The 15,841-nt window shown below is 39.8% G+C and overlaps 2 protein-coding genes across 8 annotated transcripts in view; one reads left to right on the top strand and one right to left on the bottom strand.

Moving 5' to 3' along the window:
* The window catches only part of ARFIP1 (ADP ribosylation factor interacting protein 1), a 127,573-nt gene extending 126,457 nt beyond the window's left edge, over nt 1–1,116 (bottom strand). For 3 of the 7 annotated variants that reach the window (XM_060116444.1, XM_060116491.1, XM_060116466.1), the window contains exon 1: nt 845–1,116. The gene's annotated coding sequence lies outside the window, so the exon portion shown is untranslated. Of the gene's footprint in view, nt 1–614; nt 758–844 lie in introns of those variants that run through there. The other 4 variants (XM_060116458.1, XM_060116484.1, XM_060116452.1 and 1 more) reach the window with 2 other exon arrangements.
* Nucleotides 1,117–1,223: 107 nt separating this feature from the next.
* On the top strand, nt 1,224–11,651 carry TIGD4 (tigger transposable element derived 4). The gene is made up of 3 exons (XM_060116435.1): nt 1,224–1,501; nt 8,873–8,963; nt 9,136–11,651. The coding sequence occupies exon 3, from the start codon at nt 9,676–9,678 to the stop codon at nt 11,212–11,214; it is 1,539 nt and encodes a 512-aa protein (XP_059972418.1). The 5' UTR covers nt 1,224–1,501; nt 8,873–8,963; nt 9,136–9,675; the 3' UTR covers nt 11,215–11,651.
* The last annotated feature ends 4,190 nt before the right edge of the window (nt 11,652–15,841 follow it).

Here is a 15,841-nt window from a genome sequence, read left to right as displayed (position 1 = left end):
CCTTAAGAACCGACTGAGAGAAATTATATGCTTTAATCTAGGAGAAAAAAGGAAGGGAGGGGGCCAGCAATCCTCAAACGGGGTGGCTAAAGGATCTGCAGGAAGTGTTAACTACAAACCTTTTGAGATCAAAGGGCTCAAGAGGGAGATGAGAATAAAACAAAGGAAGTAATAATAAAGTAAAAGGGAAAAGCGTCTAGAAACTGTTCTTAAAACAAAACAAAAACCTCTTTCCTTTTTCCTAGACACGTAAACAGTAGTAACTTGGCAAAGAGGAACGGACGAGACGACGGCACAACTTCCTTCCCAAACTCCAGCATTCCTTGGACGTCCTCGCAAGCAGTCAGGCTTGGGACATGTCACAGGCAAGGCTCCTCCCTGCACCACTGCCCGAGGAACCTCTCGCAGGGACTATCGCTAGCTCCCTTCCTCTCACTGCGGGAGAGGAGAAAGAGGGGATGCAGGGAAAGGAGGAGAGCGATAAAGGCTGGACACCAAACCTGAAGGTGGCCCGCTCCGAGACTCAGTCGAGAAATTCCTGGATCCTGCAACCCCTTTCCCCACTAAATACAAGCAAAACCGGGAGGGTGCCGCCCTGGGAGGGCCAGTCCTACCTCTTCACCCGGCTGTTTCGGGGGCACACTCAGGGGGACAGGAGGAACGAAGGAGCAGAAACCCAACGCCGAATGCCTGGGCAGAGAGAGACGGCACACACAGACTAAGGACCTAAGTGCCCCGTGGAAGTCCGGAACTGCGAGCCCCAGAGGCAACGTGTCCAGCCCCGCCAACCATCTCCGAGAAGCATTCCCCCGCCTCTTTCCCAGCCGGCCAGCTCCGCCCTCACCTGTCTGCAGGGAAGCCGGCAGCTCTCACGTCGAGGATTATCCCTGCCTCTGCTCTCCGGAGTCGCCTCAGCCCTGGCAAGAAGTGAGCGGAAACACGACCCGGGCCTTTTCCTTCCTCCCCTTCTCCCACGCACCTCGGCTCCTCGGGGGCGGGGAACAACAGAGCTGTCACAGCCTCACACTGACCAACCGCCGAGGACACTCGGACCGGCGGCACCTCCACCAGGCCTACAGCTCCAACACCGCGAGCAGTGGAGCCGGAAGTGAGGGGACCGGAAGTAGCGTTGTCCGTAGCCCTGGACGGCCTCTCTCTCCCTCAGTCTGGCCGGCCCAGCCACGTCTCGATGGTGCCAGCGCGCTTCCCCCGAGGCCCCCTCCGCCCCGCTCCAGGAGGCGGGCCCCGCCCCTCCCGCTGCGGCCCCTAGCAACCACATCCGGGACTCAGCCGGCGCCTTTGCCCGGGTAATTTTTTGGCTGCGGCTAGATCACTGTGGGGGGGGGGTGTGAGCACGGGTCCAGATGCACCTGCCAGAGCTGGGAGCTTGCCGAAGGGCGCGCCGGCCTGGTCTTGAGTGGTCGGAGGTCCAGGAGCCCTCGGCATCCTTTTCTCACCCACACACCCCAGCCTCACGTATTAGGCGTCCCCCCAACAGACGGTGAGCCGGTGGCGGGAGGGTGGAGGTGGACGTAGCTCACCGCCTCGCAATCACAGGAGAGCCAAGCTTCTTTCTCAGCTGCCAGAGAGCACGTAGAAGGTTATTCCAGCCCCGTGGGAGGTAGGAGGGTGGAGGGAATGCGGGGTTTAGGGAGCAGACGGGATGCGGGCGCCTCACTCTCCTTCCCCAGTGCCTGGGAAGCCACCCTCTGGCCACGTCACTCACGCCCACCCGCTTCAGGAAGACCAGACCCCCTCGCGCGGCATCCCTGAGTTCTTATGATTTGCTCTGTCTTTGTGATCACCTTCTGCTCTGCTCGCTCGCAGTGTATCCATGATACTGTTCTTTCCTGCTCCTGTTTATCCAGAGGACTGATTTCTGCTTTCTTTGCTCGCCCCGTTACTTAAGTAGATCACTGCCCTGTCTACAGAAGCCGACGAACAGTCCTTCTCTCAGATCCCTTTGTAGTTTCCTAAGTGGAGGCCCCAGTCTGTACTTCGGATATTCTCCCTGTCCCCAGCACCGTATGGCTCTGCAGTGGCGCTAGACAAACCTGAAGCTCAGTTACATACAGTACATACCGGTGATCCAGCCGAGCGCATCTCCCTTCATGGTTCCGGACTCCGCTTTTACTTTGACAGCCTTGGGTGCTCATTTTCACCACCATTTCACTTGCAAGAATGCCAAAGGCAACAGTGCACTCCGTGGGACCTACCCCTCTTTAGACCATAATTCTCACCTGCCTTGTCACATTAGTTGACAAGACATTTTTAATGACTAAGTGCCCGATGGCAGAACTCTGCTTCTCCAAATTTGTAGGGAGTTTCAGCGTAGTGAACTGTACATCCCTGTACAGATCATCTTTCCCATATCTGTGAAGAGTAGATACCCGTGACACCACAAGTATTTCAAAAGTAAATAACTATTTATTGTCTGAAATCTCCAGGACACCTTCTCTGACAAAAACCGTAATGAAATCTCAAAACATAAATCTGTGGTTAAAGGGCCCTTACCTTAAATGGGTGAATATATATGCCGATTCATTTAACTTAAGTTCTACAGTTTACTGTGGATTTTCCTGTTCAAAGCCATCCTGTTAGTCTTCTCAATTATAAGAAAAGGATTCTAATCTAGGATAATTACTGCTCTTATTATATAGGAACAGAATGGAACTTAGTAGTAGATGGAAAACAGTGAAAGTCTATGCACTTTCTTTGGGAAAAAGGAAGTAGTAGTCGTTATTCTTGGGTTTGGGGAAAATTTTTCATACTAACTCAAAGACTGTTTTAAACCTAACCTTGCTTAGATGGAGACTTTTTTTCGTCTCTCTCTCTCTCTCTCTCTCTCTCTCTCTCTATCTCCCCCTCTCCCTACAGCTTGGGGAATTCTGCCTGCCCATTCTCCTTAGGAAGAACAGAAAATTACTACTTTTCTTTTAACTGCCATTGTGTTTGGAGAAGTAAGACAAAAAGGGAATAGCTGCCTGTCACATATGCTTATGACATGGGGCTTATCTACTCATTTACCTTTGCACTGCTATTGGCTATTATTTAGCTTTAGAAAAATCAGGTACCATTTATTCACTTGGCTTGTGGGGAACTGTGGCAGCCTATCTTTTATTTATTGACCGGGAAGGAAAGGAGACAACAGGTTAAAGGATATTGTTATTTTTCCTTTCTGAGTGAATTAAATGTGCATGCAACCTTTTCTCTTTGCTTTAGATGTTGAATACTGTATTCTGCTTATCAATATTTCCTTGGAAGAAGAAGGTGCTATTTTTCTTTTCTAGGGGGATTCTGGTAGTGTCCCAGTAATTTTATCACTGTTTATTGACAGCTTCCTTTTCATGAAGAGATATTCAGTTACTGATTGCACAGTGTCATTCTCTGGAAATAAACCCTTGATTAGAGGGTACTGATTAATGGAACATTTAAACAAGCCCTTGAATAGTAGAATGAGTAGAACATCAGAGTAGAAATTGTTTTAAATAAAAGAACAAAAACGTGTTCATAATTCCATTTTCTGGAGTTAACATTCAACATTTTGGTCAGGATCTTTTTTTTCTGTGAGTATTTTTTTCTTCATTTATTTAACAGATCGTTCTTAAGAACCTACTGTTTCCTGGGCACTAAGCACTGTAGGAATAGCCATGAGCCTTTGCCCTCATGTAACTTTCAGTGTATGTTGTATTTGTTGGCGTACAGTTTTGTATTTTGCTTTTTCCACTTAATATAGTATGGAATTTCCATCATATCATTAAATAGTCTCCTTCAGTGACTCAATAGTATTTTAGCATATAGATATTCCTTAATTTATTTATCTAATCCTTTTTGTTACACATTTGGATTATTTTTAGTTTTGTCTATGATTATAAAACAACAATATGAGGAACAGTCTTGTGTGGTTGAATTCTTAGATGATTCCAAAGATGTTCACCTTGTATAATTCCCTCGTCTGTGAACATGATAGTATATCATTCCTATGATTATATTATATTACATACAAAAGGAATTTTGCAGATGTAATTTAGGTTACTAATCAGTTGACTTTGAGTTACTCAAAAGGAAGATAATCTGGGTGGTCCTAAACTGACTGCGTGAGCCTTATATTTTATTTTATTTTATTTTATTGAAGTATAGTTGATTTACAATATTATATTAGTTTCATGTGTACAACATAGTGATTCAATATTTCTGTAGATTATACTCCATTTAAAGTTATTACAAAATAATAGCTACATTTCCCTGTGCTGTACAATATATCCTTGTTGATTATTTATTTTATAAATAGTAGTTTGTATCTCTTAATCCCCTATCTTGCCCCTCCTCCTTTCCCTCTTCTCAGTGGTAGTCACTAATTTGTTCTCTATATCTGTGAGTCTGTTTCTGATTTGTTATATACATTCCTTTGTTTTATTTTTTGTATTCCACATAAAACTGATATCATAGATTATTTGTCTTTCTCTGTCTGACTTATTTCACAAAGCATAATACCCTCTAGGTCCATCCACATTATTGCAAATGGCAGAATTTCATTCTTTTTTAGGGCTGAGTAATATTCCATTGTATATTTATACCACATCTTTATCCATTCACCTGTTGATGGACACTTAGGTTGCTTCCATATCCTGGCTATTGTAAATAATGCTGCTATCAACATTGGGGTGTGTGTATCTTTTCATATGAATGCTTTTGTTTTCTTCAGATATATATCCAGCACTGGAATTGCTGGGTCATATGATAGCTCTGTTTCTAGTTTTCTGAGGAACCTCAATACTTTTTTCCACATTGGTTGCATCAATTTACATTCCCACCGACAGTGTACAAAGGTTCCCTTTTATCCACACTCTCGCCAACATTTTTTATTATTTTTGATGATAGCCATTCTGACAGGTGTGATGTGGTATCTCATTGTGGTTTTAATTTGCATTTCCCTGAGTATTAGTGATGTTGAGCATCTTTTCACGTGCCTGTTGGCCATCTGCGTATTTTCTTTGGAAAAATGTCTAATTAGGTCTTCTGCCTATTTCTAATTGGGTTGTTTGTTTTTTGATATTGAGTTAATGGGCTGTTTATATATTTTGGATATTAACCCCTTCTCGGTCACATCATTTGCAAATATTTCCTCCCATTCAGTAAGTTGTCTTTTCTTTCTGTGTATGGTTTCCTTTGCTGTCCAAAAGCTTTTAAGTTTAATTAGGTTACATGAAACTTTTAAAAGCAGAGCGTTTTCTCCTGCTGGTGGCAGCAGAGGAAATTAGAGAGGTTTGAAGCATGAAAGAGATTTGACATGAGGAAGGTTCTCTGTTGCTGAAATAAAGAGGGCCACAGGCAAGTACCTGAGGGAGGCTTCCAAGAGCTGAGAGCAGTCTCTGCTCACAGCCAACAAAAAAACCCAGAGACCTCAGCCCTACAACCACAGAAGCTGAACTCTGCAAATAACCTGAATGAACTTGGAAACAGTTTCTCCTCCAGCCTCTAGATAAGAGCCCAGTCTGACTGACATCTTGATTTCTGCCCTGTAAGACCCGAAGCAGCGGACTTAGTTAAGCCCACCTGGACTTCTGGCTACAGACTGTAAGATAATAAATGGGTGTTGTTTTAAGCCATTAAATGTGTGTTAATTTGTTACACAGCAATAGAAAATAACTATATTTGTAAGCTAGATTATTTTTACATCTACAATTTTTGGGGGAGGGGATAAAATCCTCGGTACGGACTTGCTGGATAAAACTTATGCACATTTTTCAGGTTGTTTTTTATTTATTTATTTATTTTAATTTATTTATTTTTGGCTGCATTGGATCTTCGTTGCTGTGCGTGGGCTTTCTCTAGTTGTGGCGAGCAGGGGCTACTCTTCGTTGCAGTGTAGGGGCTTCTCATTGTGGTGGCTTCTCTTGTTGTGGAGCACGGGCTCTAGGTGCGCAGACTTCAGTAGTTGTGGCTCACAAATTCTAGAGCGCAGGCTCAGTAGTTGTGGCACACGGGCTTAGTTGCTCCGCAGAATGTGGGATCTTCCCAGACCAGGGCTCGAACCCGTGTCCCCTGCGTTGGCAGGCAGATTCTTAATCACTGCGCCCCCAGGGAAGCCCCCTTTTTAAGGTTTTTGTACTGTATTGCTAATTTGCCCTCCATAAGCTTTGTACCAATTTATTTAACATAGGTTCCTAGCAACCTATGTTACTGCATCCTGGCAAACACTAGATACTGCTGTTCTGGGAAATAAAAGCAAAAACAAAAAGGTATCTCCTGTTTTGAAGGAAGATTTACATTTCTCTTATTACTGACCATTGTTTTCTTTATTTGGAATTCAGTTGGTAAGTCTTTTTTAGTGAATTGCCCGTTCTTAGTCGTTAGTTAGCTTTACTGTTGACATAAAGAAGGTTGTTCCTAACATGTAGTACAGCATTTCTCTTGTAATATTTTCAAGGGGTAGAATGATTAATTGAGAGAATGATTAATTAATTGAGAGAATGAATAGTCTAAGAAATATTAGCTGTTGCCATCTATCCCTGCAAAATAATATCCCAGCCATTGTACTGTGGGAGAATGGAAAATGTCAGCTTCACTGATTAGGCAGTATTGGTGGCTTATTCTTCGCTAGGGAAAAAGTTTAGCATGTCTGGTTTGTCATTAGAAGTGTGGTTGTTTCAGGAATAAATATATATTGCATCTTACCATGGAAAATTGTAGATTTGACTACTGTTCAAGAAGGAAATATATACTGTTAACTTCAGAAAAAAACTATCTTCCTAAATAAACATATCGCTATTTTCAATGTGATCAAGATAATCAGTAATCTCTGATTGTGTATACTACATTGCTTTATTTGGGATGGGGTAAGGGAGAAAATTCAAGTCACTTTTCTGTAATCCTTGTTATTTGAGATGATAGGGTTTATTTCTGACAAATGAAATAAGGCAGAGGGAAAAAGGAAGGAAAGAAGAAAAGAGGAAGAAAGGAAAGAACAGAAAGAAGAAAGAGATTCCCTCTTTCTGTTGGAGAGTAGTTTTCCTTAATTTTTCTTAAGAAATTGGTTCTTGCTACCTAAATTTCTGAAGATTGGTATCTTCCTAATGAGAGCAAGATATTTTTAATTTTTTATTTTGAAATAATGGTGGATTTATAGGAAACTGCAGAAAAATATACAGGGAGGTCCCATATATGAGTAAGATATTTTTTTTTTAGTTGAATGGTCAAATCTTATTTACTTAGAAAGGTAAATACCTTTCTAAGGTAAATACCCCCCACCCTAACAGTTGGATATGGAATGTGGTTGCTATTTGTGTCCACAGAATTCATAATGGCTATTCTCCTATGGAGGCCTGATATTGCCTTTTGGGGTGGGGGGTAGGTTTGCATAGGCATTGGAAATGCTGAGTTGGCTTGGTGCTAGGGGCATAGAATGTGCCCCTGTTAGAGGAGCCACACCATGTAATTCAAGGACACTGTAATATAGTGAAAAGAATGTAGACTTGACATTAGAAAGCCTGGATTCTGGACTGCATTCAACCACATTATAACTGTATGAGCTTTGAAATCCACTTTTACCTCCCTCCCGTGTTGTTTGGAATACAGGAAGTAAAGCAGTTTAGAAAGTAACACTCTAGGCTCTCATAATTATTTTTAAGACCTTTTTTTTGCAATAACAGCAACAACGAAAACTCCTTTACTGGTTGTATTTCCTATAATAAAAATTACTTCTTTGATTTTGATGACAAAGGCAGAGGAATTTTAACAAAGTTTTGTGCAAAAAAAAAAAAAAAATGCATGTGTCATCTTGAAACCTCGTAGGACAGAGAAAAATTAGAGGAATGGAGTGCCCACACTCTCACAGGGAAGTAACACGGGTTCATCAAATTAGCTTGTTTCCTTGGCCTGCAGGAGGCCCAAAGACTGTGGTTTCCGGTAGGGGAGATGCTACCTGGGAAGGTAGAGGCGAGCCCACCTGGGGCCCTGTGACTGTTCTCACAGTACTATTTGGCTTAAGAAGAGCTCTGCTTTCAGTGTATGTTTTAGGTGGGATTCTCGCTTCTATTTGAAGTACAATTTCATTAAATCTCTGAATTTTATAGATTGACACAGATGAAAGGAACATTAGAGAGAAGACAGTGATGATGATATCATCAAACATTTATTGAACACTCTGTAAGGTGCAAAATACTGTGCTAAGTGCTTTACACCATCTCACTGAATGTTCAATTACCCCACGAGGTACTTGCTGTAGTTACCCTTATTTTACAAATAAGGGTGCCAAGGCTTCAGATGGTTAAATAAACTACCCAGGATCACATTCAGTACTAAATGGCAGAGTCACTTGTCAGTTCGGGTGTGTCTGGCACCAAAGTCCATCTCCTTACACTATGGTAAGCCCTTTATTTTACAGATAAAAAAGTGGAAGTCCTGAGAGGTTAAGACCATGGTCACTCTCCTTCTAACTCTTCGTCTAGGTCTTTTTCTGCATTATATCTTCTCAGTAATTTGTTTATTCCTATGCATTTTATCAAGTATTTTTGGCCTTTATGCATCCAGCTCATGTGTCAAATTGATAAAAAGTTACTAGATTTTTAAGCATTTAGATAGAATAAGATTTTGATTTTTAAAATTTGTAATGGAATCCCTTGGTTTGATTTTTAGTGAAGCATTTTGTACCAGACTCCTATAAAAGAGACACTGTCTCCCATGTGCTATTAAAAGTTGGACCTTGTGACCACTGTCTGACTGTGTTTTTCTTTTAGAGAAGTCAGAGGGGGCAGTTTGTGACTTCATGGAAAAAATAGCCACCAAAGATCTATCCAGCATCATTTTTAGTTCTTTAATTTTGGTAAGCTCACATTTTCAAAACAGATTAAATTTGTCTGATTTATTTCAGAAGTATATATTACAAAGCATTCAAAGGCAAGTGAGAATTCAAAGGCTCAGAGCAGAGCTAGAGAGCTTTTCACAGAGACACCATTTAGGAGGTAAGCATTTCTCCTGGAAACTTTATTGTATTTTTAGAAATATGTTCCTATTCTTTTCATTATTATTAAAAGCATAACTAATTAGTATAAATATTTTTTGATATTCAGTTGACATATCGTTGTTAAAATTGTTGTGTGTTTTTTTTGTTTTGTTTTTTTAATATTTCAAGAGATAGAGGATATCGTCAGGTCCTAGAAGGGTTCTACCATATTCTTCTCCATCCTAAAGAGACTTGGAAATTAATGGGTAACATTTTGCATGAAATTACTGGATGCTTTTCTTCTTACCTCTGAGGCCTTCTGTGGAGAATTAAGAGGAGGTTGAATGCACGCATGGATAAAATGGATCATCTTAAAGGATTGAAGTTCCAAAAATACATCAGCAGGACTGGACAGGTTTGACATAATGAGATTTCTATTTTAGCTTGACTTCTGGAACTCCGAATAAACTATAAACTGAGCTACACAAGGTCCTGGGGAGGAAATTTCTCTTCTAAAATATTCTAGCTGCAGATAACATTTTTCTTATTCAGATCCTTTGAAGAAATTATTTACTCATCCATTTTCTGAGGAATACGCCTATTAGACACTTACCGACTTTTAATATATGAAGTGGAATACAAAGCAGCAACTTGTATCATACTGGAAAATAAATTTTCATCAAGAAACAGACCCAGAAAGAGAAGACATCTCTACATAAGCACAGGGTGAGATGGCAGAGGCTCCTGTGGATGCCTCAACTCTGCCCGTAACTGTGAAGAAAAAGAAAAGTCTATCCATTGAAGAAAAGATCGACATCATAAATGCGGTAGAAAGTGGTAAGAAAAAAGCAGAGATTGCAGCTGAATATGGAATAAAGAAAAATTCATTGTCTTCTATTATGAAGAATAAAGACAAGGTTCTAGAAGCCTTTGAATCTCTGAGATTTGATCCAAAGAGAAAAAGACTGAGAACTGCTTTTTACACAGATCTGGAAGAGGCACTAATGAGGTGGTATCGAATCGCCCAGTGTCTGAATGTACCAGTTAATGGTCCAATGTTGCGTCTAAAAGCTAATGATTTTGCCCAGAAACTGGGACATAATGATTTTAAGTGCAGCAATGGTTGGCTGGATCGCTTTAAATCCAGGTATGGTTTAGTATTCAGAGCTCAACCTGTAGAAGCTACAGGTGTATCAGTAGACCCTTCAGATGTCTGGCACCAAAACATACTTCCTTATTATTTAAATGATTATCATCCTAAAAATGTTTTTAATGTAAAAGAGACTGGGCTGCTTTATCGAATGTTGCCTACAAATACATTTGCATTTAAAGGAGAAACATGCTCAATTGGCAAGTTATGCAAAGACAGAATAACTCTGGTGGTTGGGACAAACATGGACGGCTCAGAGAAACTTCCTTTGCTTATCATTGGAAAGAACAGAAATCCACATTGTTTCAAAGGCGTAAAATCATTGCCTGTGTATTATGAAGCTAACAAAATGGCACGGATGACCTCAGTTGTATTTGAACAATGGATGCGGAAGCTTGATGAGAAATTTCAAGCCCAGCAAAGAAGAGTGGTGATTTTTGTTGAATCGTTTCCTGCACATCCAGAGGTAAAAAACCTAAAATCCATTGAGTTAGCATTCTTTCCATCATGCTTATCTTCCAAACTTATAGCCATGAAACAAGGTGTTATTAAAAGCCTTAAAATCAAATATCGACATTGTCTCATTAAGAAATTTTTAAGCTCTGTTGAAGGCAGCAAAGAATTTATGTTTTCCCTGCTAGATGCAGTTGATACGTTGCATCTCTGTTGGAGGGCTGTCACCCCAGAGACTATTGTTAAGAGCTATGAAGAGGCAGGATTCAAATCTCAAAAGGGAGAAAGTGACAAGACAAATGCAGAGACGGACACTGGTCTTGATTTGGTTGTCCATGCCCAGGCGGCAGGAGTGGAATTTCCTGAAGGCTTATCCATAGAAGAGTATGCTGCCCTGGACGATGATTTAGAGACATGTGAAGCAGCACCAAGTGGTGATGCTGTATGGACCAAAGAAAGTAAATCAGATGAAACTGGATTTTATACTTCTGACGAAGAGGATGATGGTGGATCTCTGGGAACCGAACTCCCTTTACCATCAAAAAATGTGGCAATAACCGCTTTAGATACTCTGAAAAGTTTTCTTAGAAGTCAAGATATGAATGATGAGCTTCATAATTCTTTAGCAGACCTTGAAATTTTTATTAACTCTTTATCATCTAAGTAATTATTTATTGTACAACATCTGAAGATAATAGCTTTTTGTAATACATTTTACTATTTAAGGTATGTAAAGGGAAAATACTACTACTTAAACCTAAAAAATGAAAAACTAGTAATCTTTGGTTTAATTGCAAATGTCTTTAGTCTGAAGAGCAAAGTTCCCTAGGTAGATTAAATAATGAGTAAGTAAATGAATAATATGAATTTCAATTTAGTATGGTTTTGGGGAGCAGAAAATGAATTTCAGAGGCCTTGTACTTGAAACATACAGCATATATGTCAAAAATAAAAAGAACTCTCCAGCTGTTTGATTCATACAGGTTGAACTGGTGATTGCTATTTTCTGGGTTTTTTTAAGTTCAGATCATGTTCTAGGATATTTTAATTTATCTACCTCATCTAAGAAACAAAATATCTATCTACTGGTTAGATATTTAGTTTTATAAACATATATATTCTAACTAGACTTAAATATCGAATGTTAATTTTAAATTATTTTTCTCATAACTAGCTAATCGTCCTAATAAAAACTATGAAAAATTACTGAAAATAAAATCTGACCCAATTATATACCGATATGTTTAAAAATGTGTCTAACTTTCAAGTTATTTCTATATAAGATCAAATAAAAGACTATGACCTTATCAGATTTTTTTTAATCATCTATAACCAGAAGGTGATATGGGTTCTTCCCAAATATTTGTATGTATATGTGTGTGTTTAAATAGAAAAATACATTATTGAAACATATATTAAACTCCTATGATATTTATATTTTAATAAGATTACTCTTAAAAAGTAAATATGAATATACATATGCAGTTACTAAAAAAGAAAATGTCTTATGTAGTTCTTAGATAGTTTACTGATTTTAAGAGCTGAAACTTTTAATCTGTAATGTTGAATTTTTTTGGTTTTACTGAATTTTATTTTCAGGACTGATTGTTCTTTCAGCATATTTTGATTTTTTTTTTTTTCAAATCCAGTGGGTAACATTTTGGATTAACTTTCTGTTTGGGGAAGTTTTGTCTTCAGAATGTTTTAAAATGTTGTATGAAGTTATTTATATTCCATCCATAAAATGGTCTTTAACCAACAGAAAAAATATAACAATGTGTCAGACTTTTCTGTTGTTAAATTTTAAACACTACGTTTATTTAACTTATTACATCTAATTTAGTGTTCCCTTTGAAAAGTATTTTGAAAAAGTATAAAACATTATATGGATGATTTTTATTCTGAATTATCATTAATCTGCCAACACAAGACACATTTGGAAGGAAATATTTATAGAAAGTATTTTTATTTTCCACTGTTGATTTACTTTGCTTTTGAGATTTAGTAACAGTAAGCCTTAAAAATATATTAATATTAAGAAAGTTTCTTTTAGAGTGAAATACGGATTATTTATGTCTTATTATTTAAAAGCATTTTAATTAATGATTTGTTTTAAAATTTTAAAGTGGTGGAATCATGGACCTAAATCATGGACGTTGATCTCTCTTAAGAGCCCCACCTGTAACTAATGTACTTGGTGTATACTGAGCCCTCAATAAATTTTTTCTTTCTTTCTCCACTTCATACCATTTTGGTATCAAATATTTTACTTAATCATTCCAGATATTTTATGACATAAGAATTATTATCTCCATTTTTACAGATGAGGAAATTAAAACCTGGAAAGATGACTTGGTTAAAATCTCAGGACCAAAACTAAAATTCAGTAGTTCCCCGTCACCTCGTCCTGTGTTCTTCTAACTATATACCACAATACTTCTTTTCTATACTCTATAAAAGAAAATTCTGTTGTTTTTTCCCTTGAGTTTAGGGCCCCGAGGTCAAAGTATTTCAGAAAATACCCTGCCTGGATCTTTGCTGTAGTTGTATTCATTAACATCTCTCCTGAGAACATTGTTGCTAATGAAATACCAGGACCTTTTGATTTGGTAGTTCTGTACCACTTTAACACAGAGGTTCCAGTGGAGTTCTAACGAAAAAATTTAGAACAACTTTAATATTCCCAAAGTGTTGAAAGTACCTACTCTTTTTTCCTCTGTATGACATCATCCATTTTTTACTTCTGGGGCATAATAAATCTAAAGGTGATAAAATAAGACAAGGCTCCTATAAAGAATAAGCAAAAGGGCCTCCCTGGTGGCGCAAGTGGTTGAGAGTCCGCCTGCCGATGCAGGGGATACGGGTTCGTGCCCCGGTCTGGGAGGATCCCATATGCCGCGGAGCGGCTGGGCCCGTGAGCCATGGCCGCTGGGCCTGCGCGTCCGGAGCCTGTGCTCCGCAACGGGAGAGGCCACAACAGTGAGAGGCCCACATACCGCAAAAAGAAAAAAAAAAAAAAAAAAAAAAAAAAAAAAAAAAAAAAGAATAAGCAAAAGATGCCTGCAGATTTAAATTCAAAGATAAACTTTTAAGTTGTTGATGATGTGTATGCTTCTGTGTAATTTACAAGATATATAGATTTAAATCATTCTCAGAACAAAAGTTTTAAAAAGTCACTTTTCCTGGGCTTCCCTGGTGGCGCGGTGGTTGAGAGTCTGCCTGCCGATGCAGGGGGACACGGGTTCGTGCCCCGGTCCGAGAAGATCCCACATGCCGCGGAGCGGCTAGGCCCCTGAGCCATGGCCCCTGAGCCATGGCCGCTGAGCCTGTGCGTCCGGAGCCTGTGCTCCGCAATGGGAGAGGTCACAACAGTGAGAGGCCCGCGTACCGCAAAAAAAAAAAAAAAAAAAAAAAAGTCACTTTTCCTAAGACAGTCACTACCTGCCTGCCTCACTCCTGATTTATCTTCTCTATACACAGTCAATAAAAAGTTGAGACTAAATGTCACTTGTCTTTTCAAAGAAGAACTTGATTTACAATTCACTCATTTTTCAATTAAATGTGGCATTATTTTCATTATTCTTCCTTATAAATTCCTACTGTTTCAACAGTGTTTTTGCCGGTTTCTACTTCATCAAACAACAAATCTTGTATTGGATTTGGGACATTGATTCACTCCACTAGTAAGAGGTTGCTTCAGGATAAAGTAGGACAGTGAGTAAATCAAGGCCTGTGGGTTTCATGTTACTTGCCTGGCTTCTTATTTGGACCTAATATCAAATGTTAAACCTCCCTCTTAGTGTATACAAAGCAGAATAATTGGAAGGGGGTGTAAAGTAGGAGAGGAAGAGTGGAAGGAGAGCTTGCCACACAAACACCTCAGATGTCTAGAGCAGCCCTCTCAATCACTGGCCCAGCAGGGGCATGGTAGAGACAGGCAGACAGAGGTTTGCCTCTAGGAAAGACGACACCACACATCTGCCCAGAGGTTCAGAGTCCAGTGGTGGGCTGGATCTTTGGGGGCACTAAAAGCTACTTGGGCTGAGGACAGTGTGGTATAAGGCAGCCAGACAGCTACCCTAGCTGCTGAGAGGAGACCCCATGAGAGAAAGACCTAGGTTAGGGGCCATGATATGCATACAATTAAGTTCTCAGAAAACATTTCATTTGCTGGAATATATGAAATCTGGCCCTAGTTCTAAGCTACCTTGCAAAAGACATTTCATTTCTCTGAATCTCAGTTTCCTCCATCCATAAAATGAGACTGACACTTCATTTGAATTTATTTTGAAGATGAAAGAAAAATTTGCATGTGAATGCCTTTAGCAAACTCTGAAGTGTTCCAGAACTATAGAGAATGACCAGAAAGGTGCCTCTATGTTACTACTCCCAGATATGCACAAGTATTAATATTGTGGTCGCTAAACACCACCGACAGTTTTCTCATTGAGGTTCTTCTGTGCAGTAAAATAGGAAAGCCAACACTTCTAGAAATATGCAATTCATCTGTAGAAATAAAAATATTATCTCCTTTTTGAATGAGGGAATAAGGCGACTTAGAAACCTTCATTTTTAAAAAACTGATCCTCACGGAAAGCAATTCAGTACAATAAGTACTCATTGTGAAGTAGCCCTTTCTAAGTAGCCCTTTCCGTCACCACGCTAGCTGATTTGATTGTACTGTTTCCTTGGCCTGTGATTAACTTGTGTAGCTGAGGGTAACCCCGAGTCGGGGGGAATACTAATATACACACTGCTAGTGTAATCTGCTTGGGTTGCCATAACAAAATACCATTGACTAGGTGGTTTAAACAACAGAAATTTATTTTCTCACCATTCTAGAGGCTGGAAGTCTTGAAATCAGGGTGCCAGCTGGTCAGTTTATGGTGAGGGCTCTCTCCTTGGGTTGCAGACAGTTGTCTTCTTACTGATGCTCATATGGCCTCTTCTTTGTGTCAGCACAGGGAGAGAGCGAGCAAGTGCTAGCCCTCTGGTGTCTCTTATAAGAGCACTAGCCCGCCGCGAGGACCCCATCTTCATGACCTCATCTAACCCTGATTACCTTCTTAAAGCTCCATCTCCAAGTCCCATCACACTGGGGAGTTAGGGCTCCAACATGTGAATTCTGAGTCATTCATTCTGTCCATAACGACTACCTCGTACCGATGAAGGTACAGTTGACCCTTGAAAAACACAGCTTTCGAGCTATCTGTAATGAGGTAGATAGACCTAGAGTCTGTCATACAGAGTGAAGTAAGTCAGAAAGAGAAAGACAAATACCGTATGCTAACACA

The sequence above is a fragment of the Mesoplodon densirostris genome, chromosome 1 (assembly GCF_025265405.1).
Source record: "Mesoplodon densirostris isolate mMesDen1 chromosome 1, mMesDen1 primary haplotype, whole genome shotgun sequence".
NCBI lineage: Eukaryota > Metazoa > Chordata > Mammalia > Artiodactyla > Ziphiidae > Mesoplodon > Mesoplodon densirostris.
Note: the sequence above shows the minus strand (reverse complement) of the source record. Positions and strands in the feature narration are given on the sequence as shown.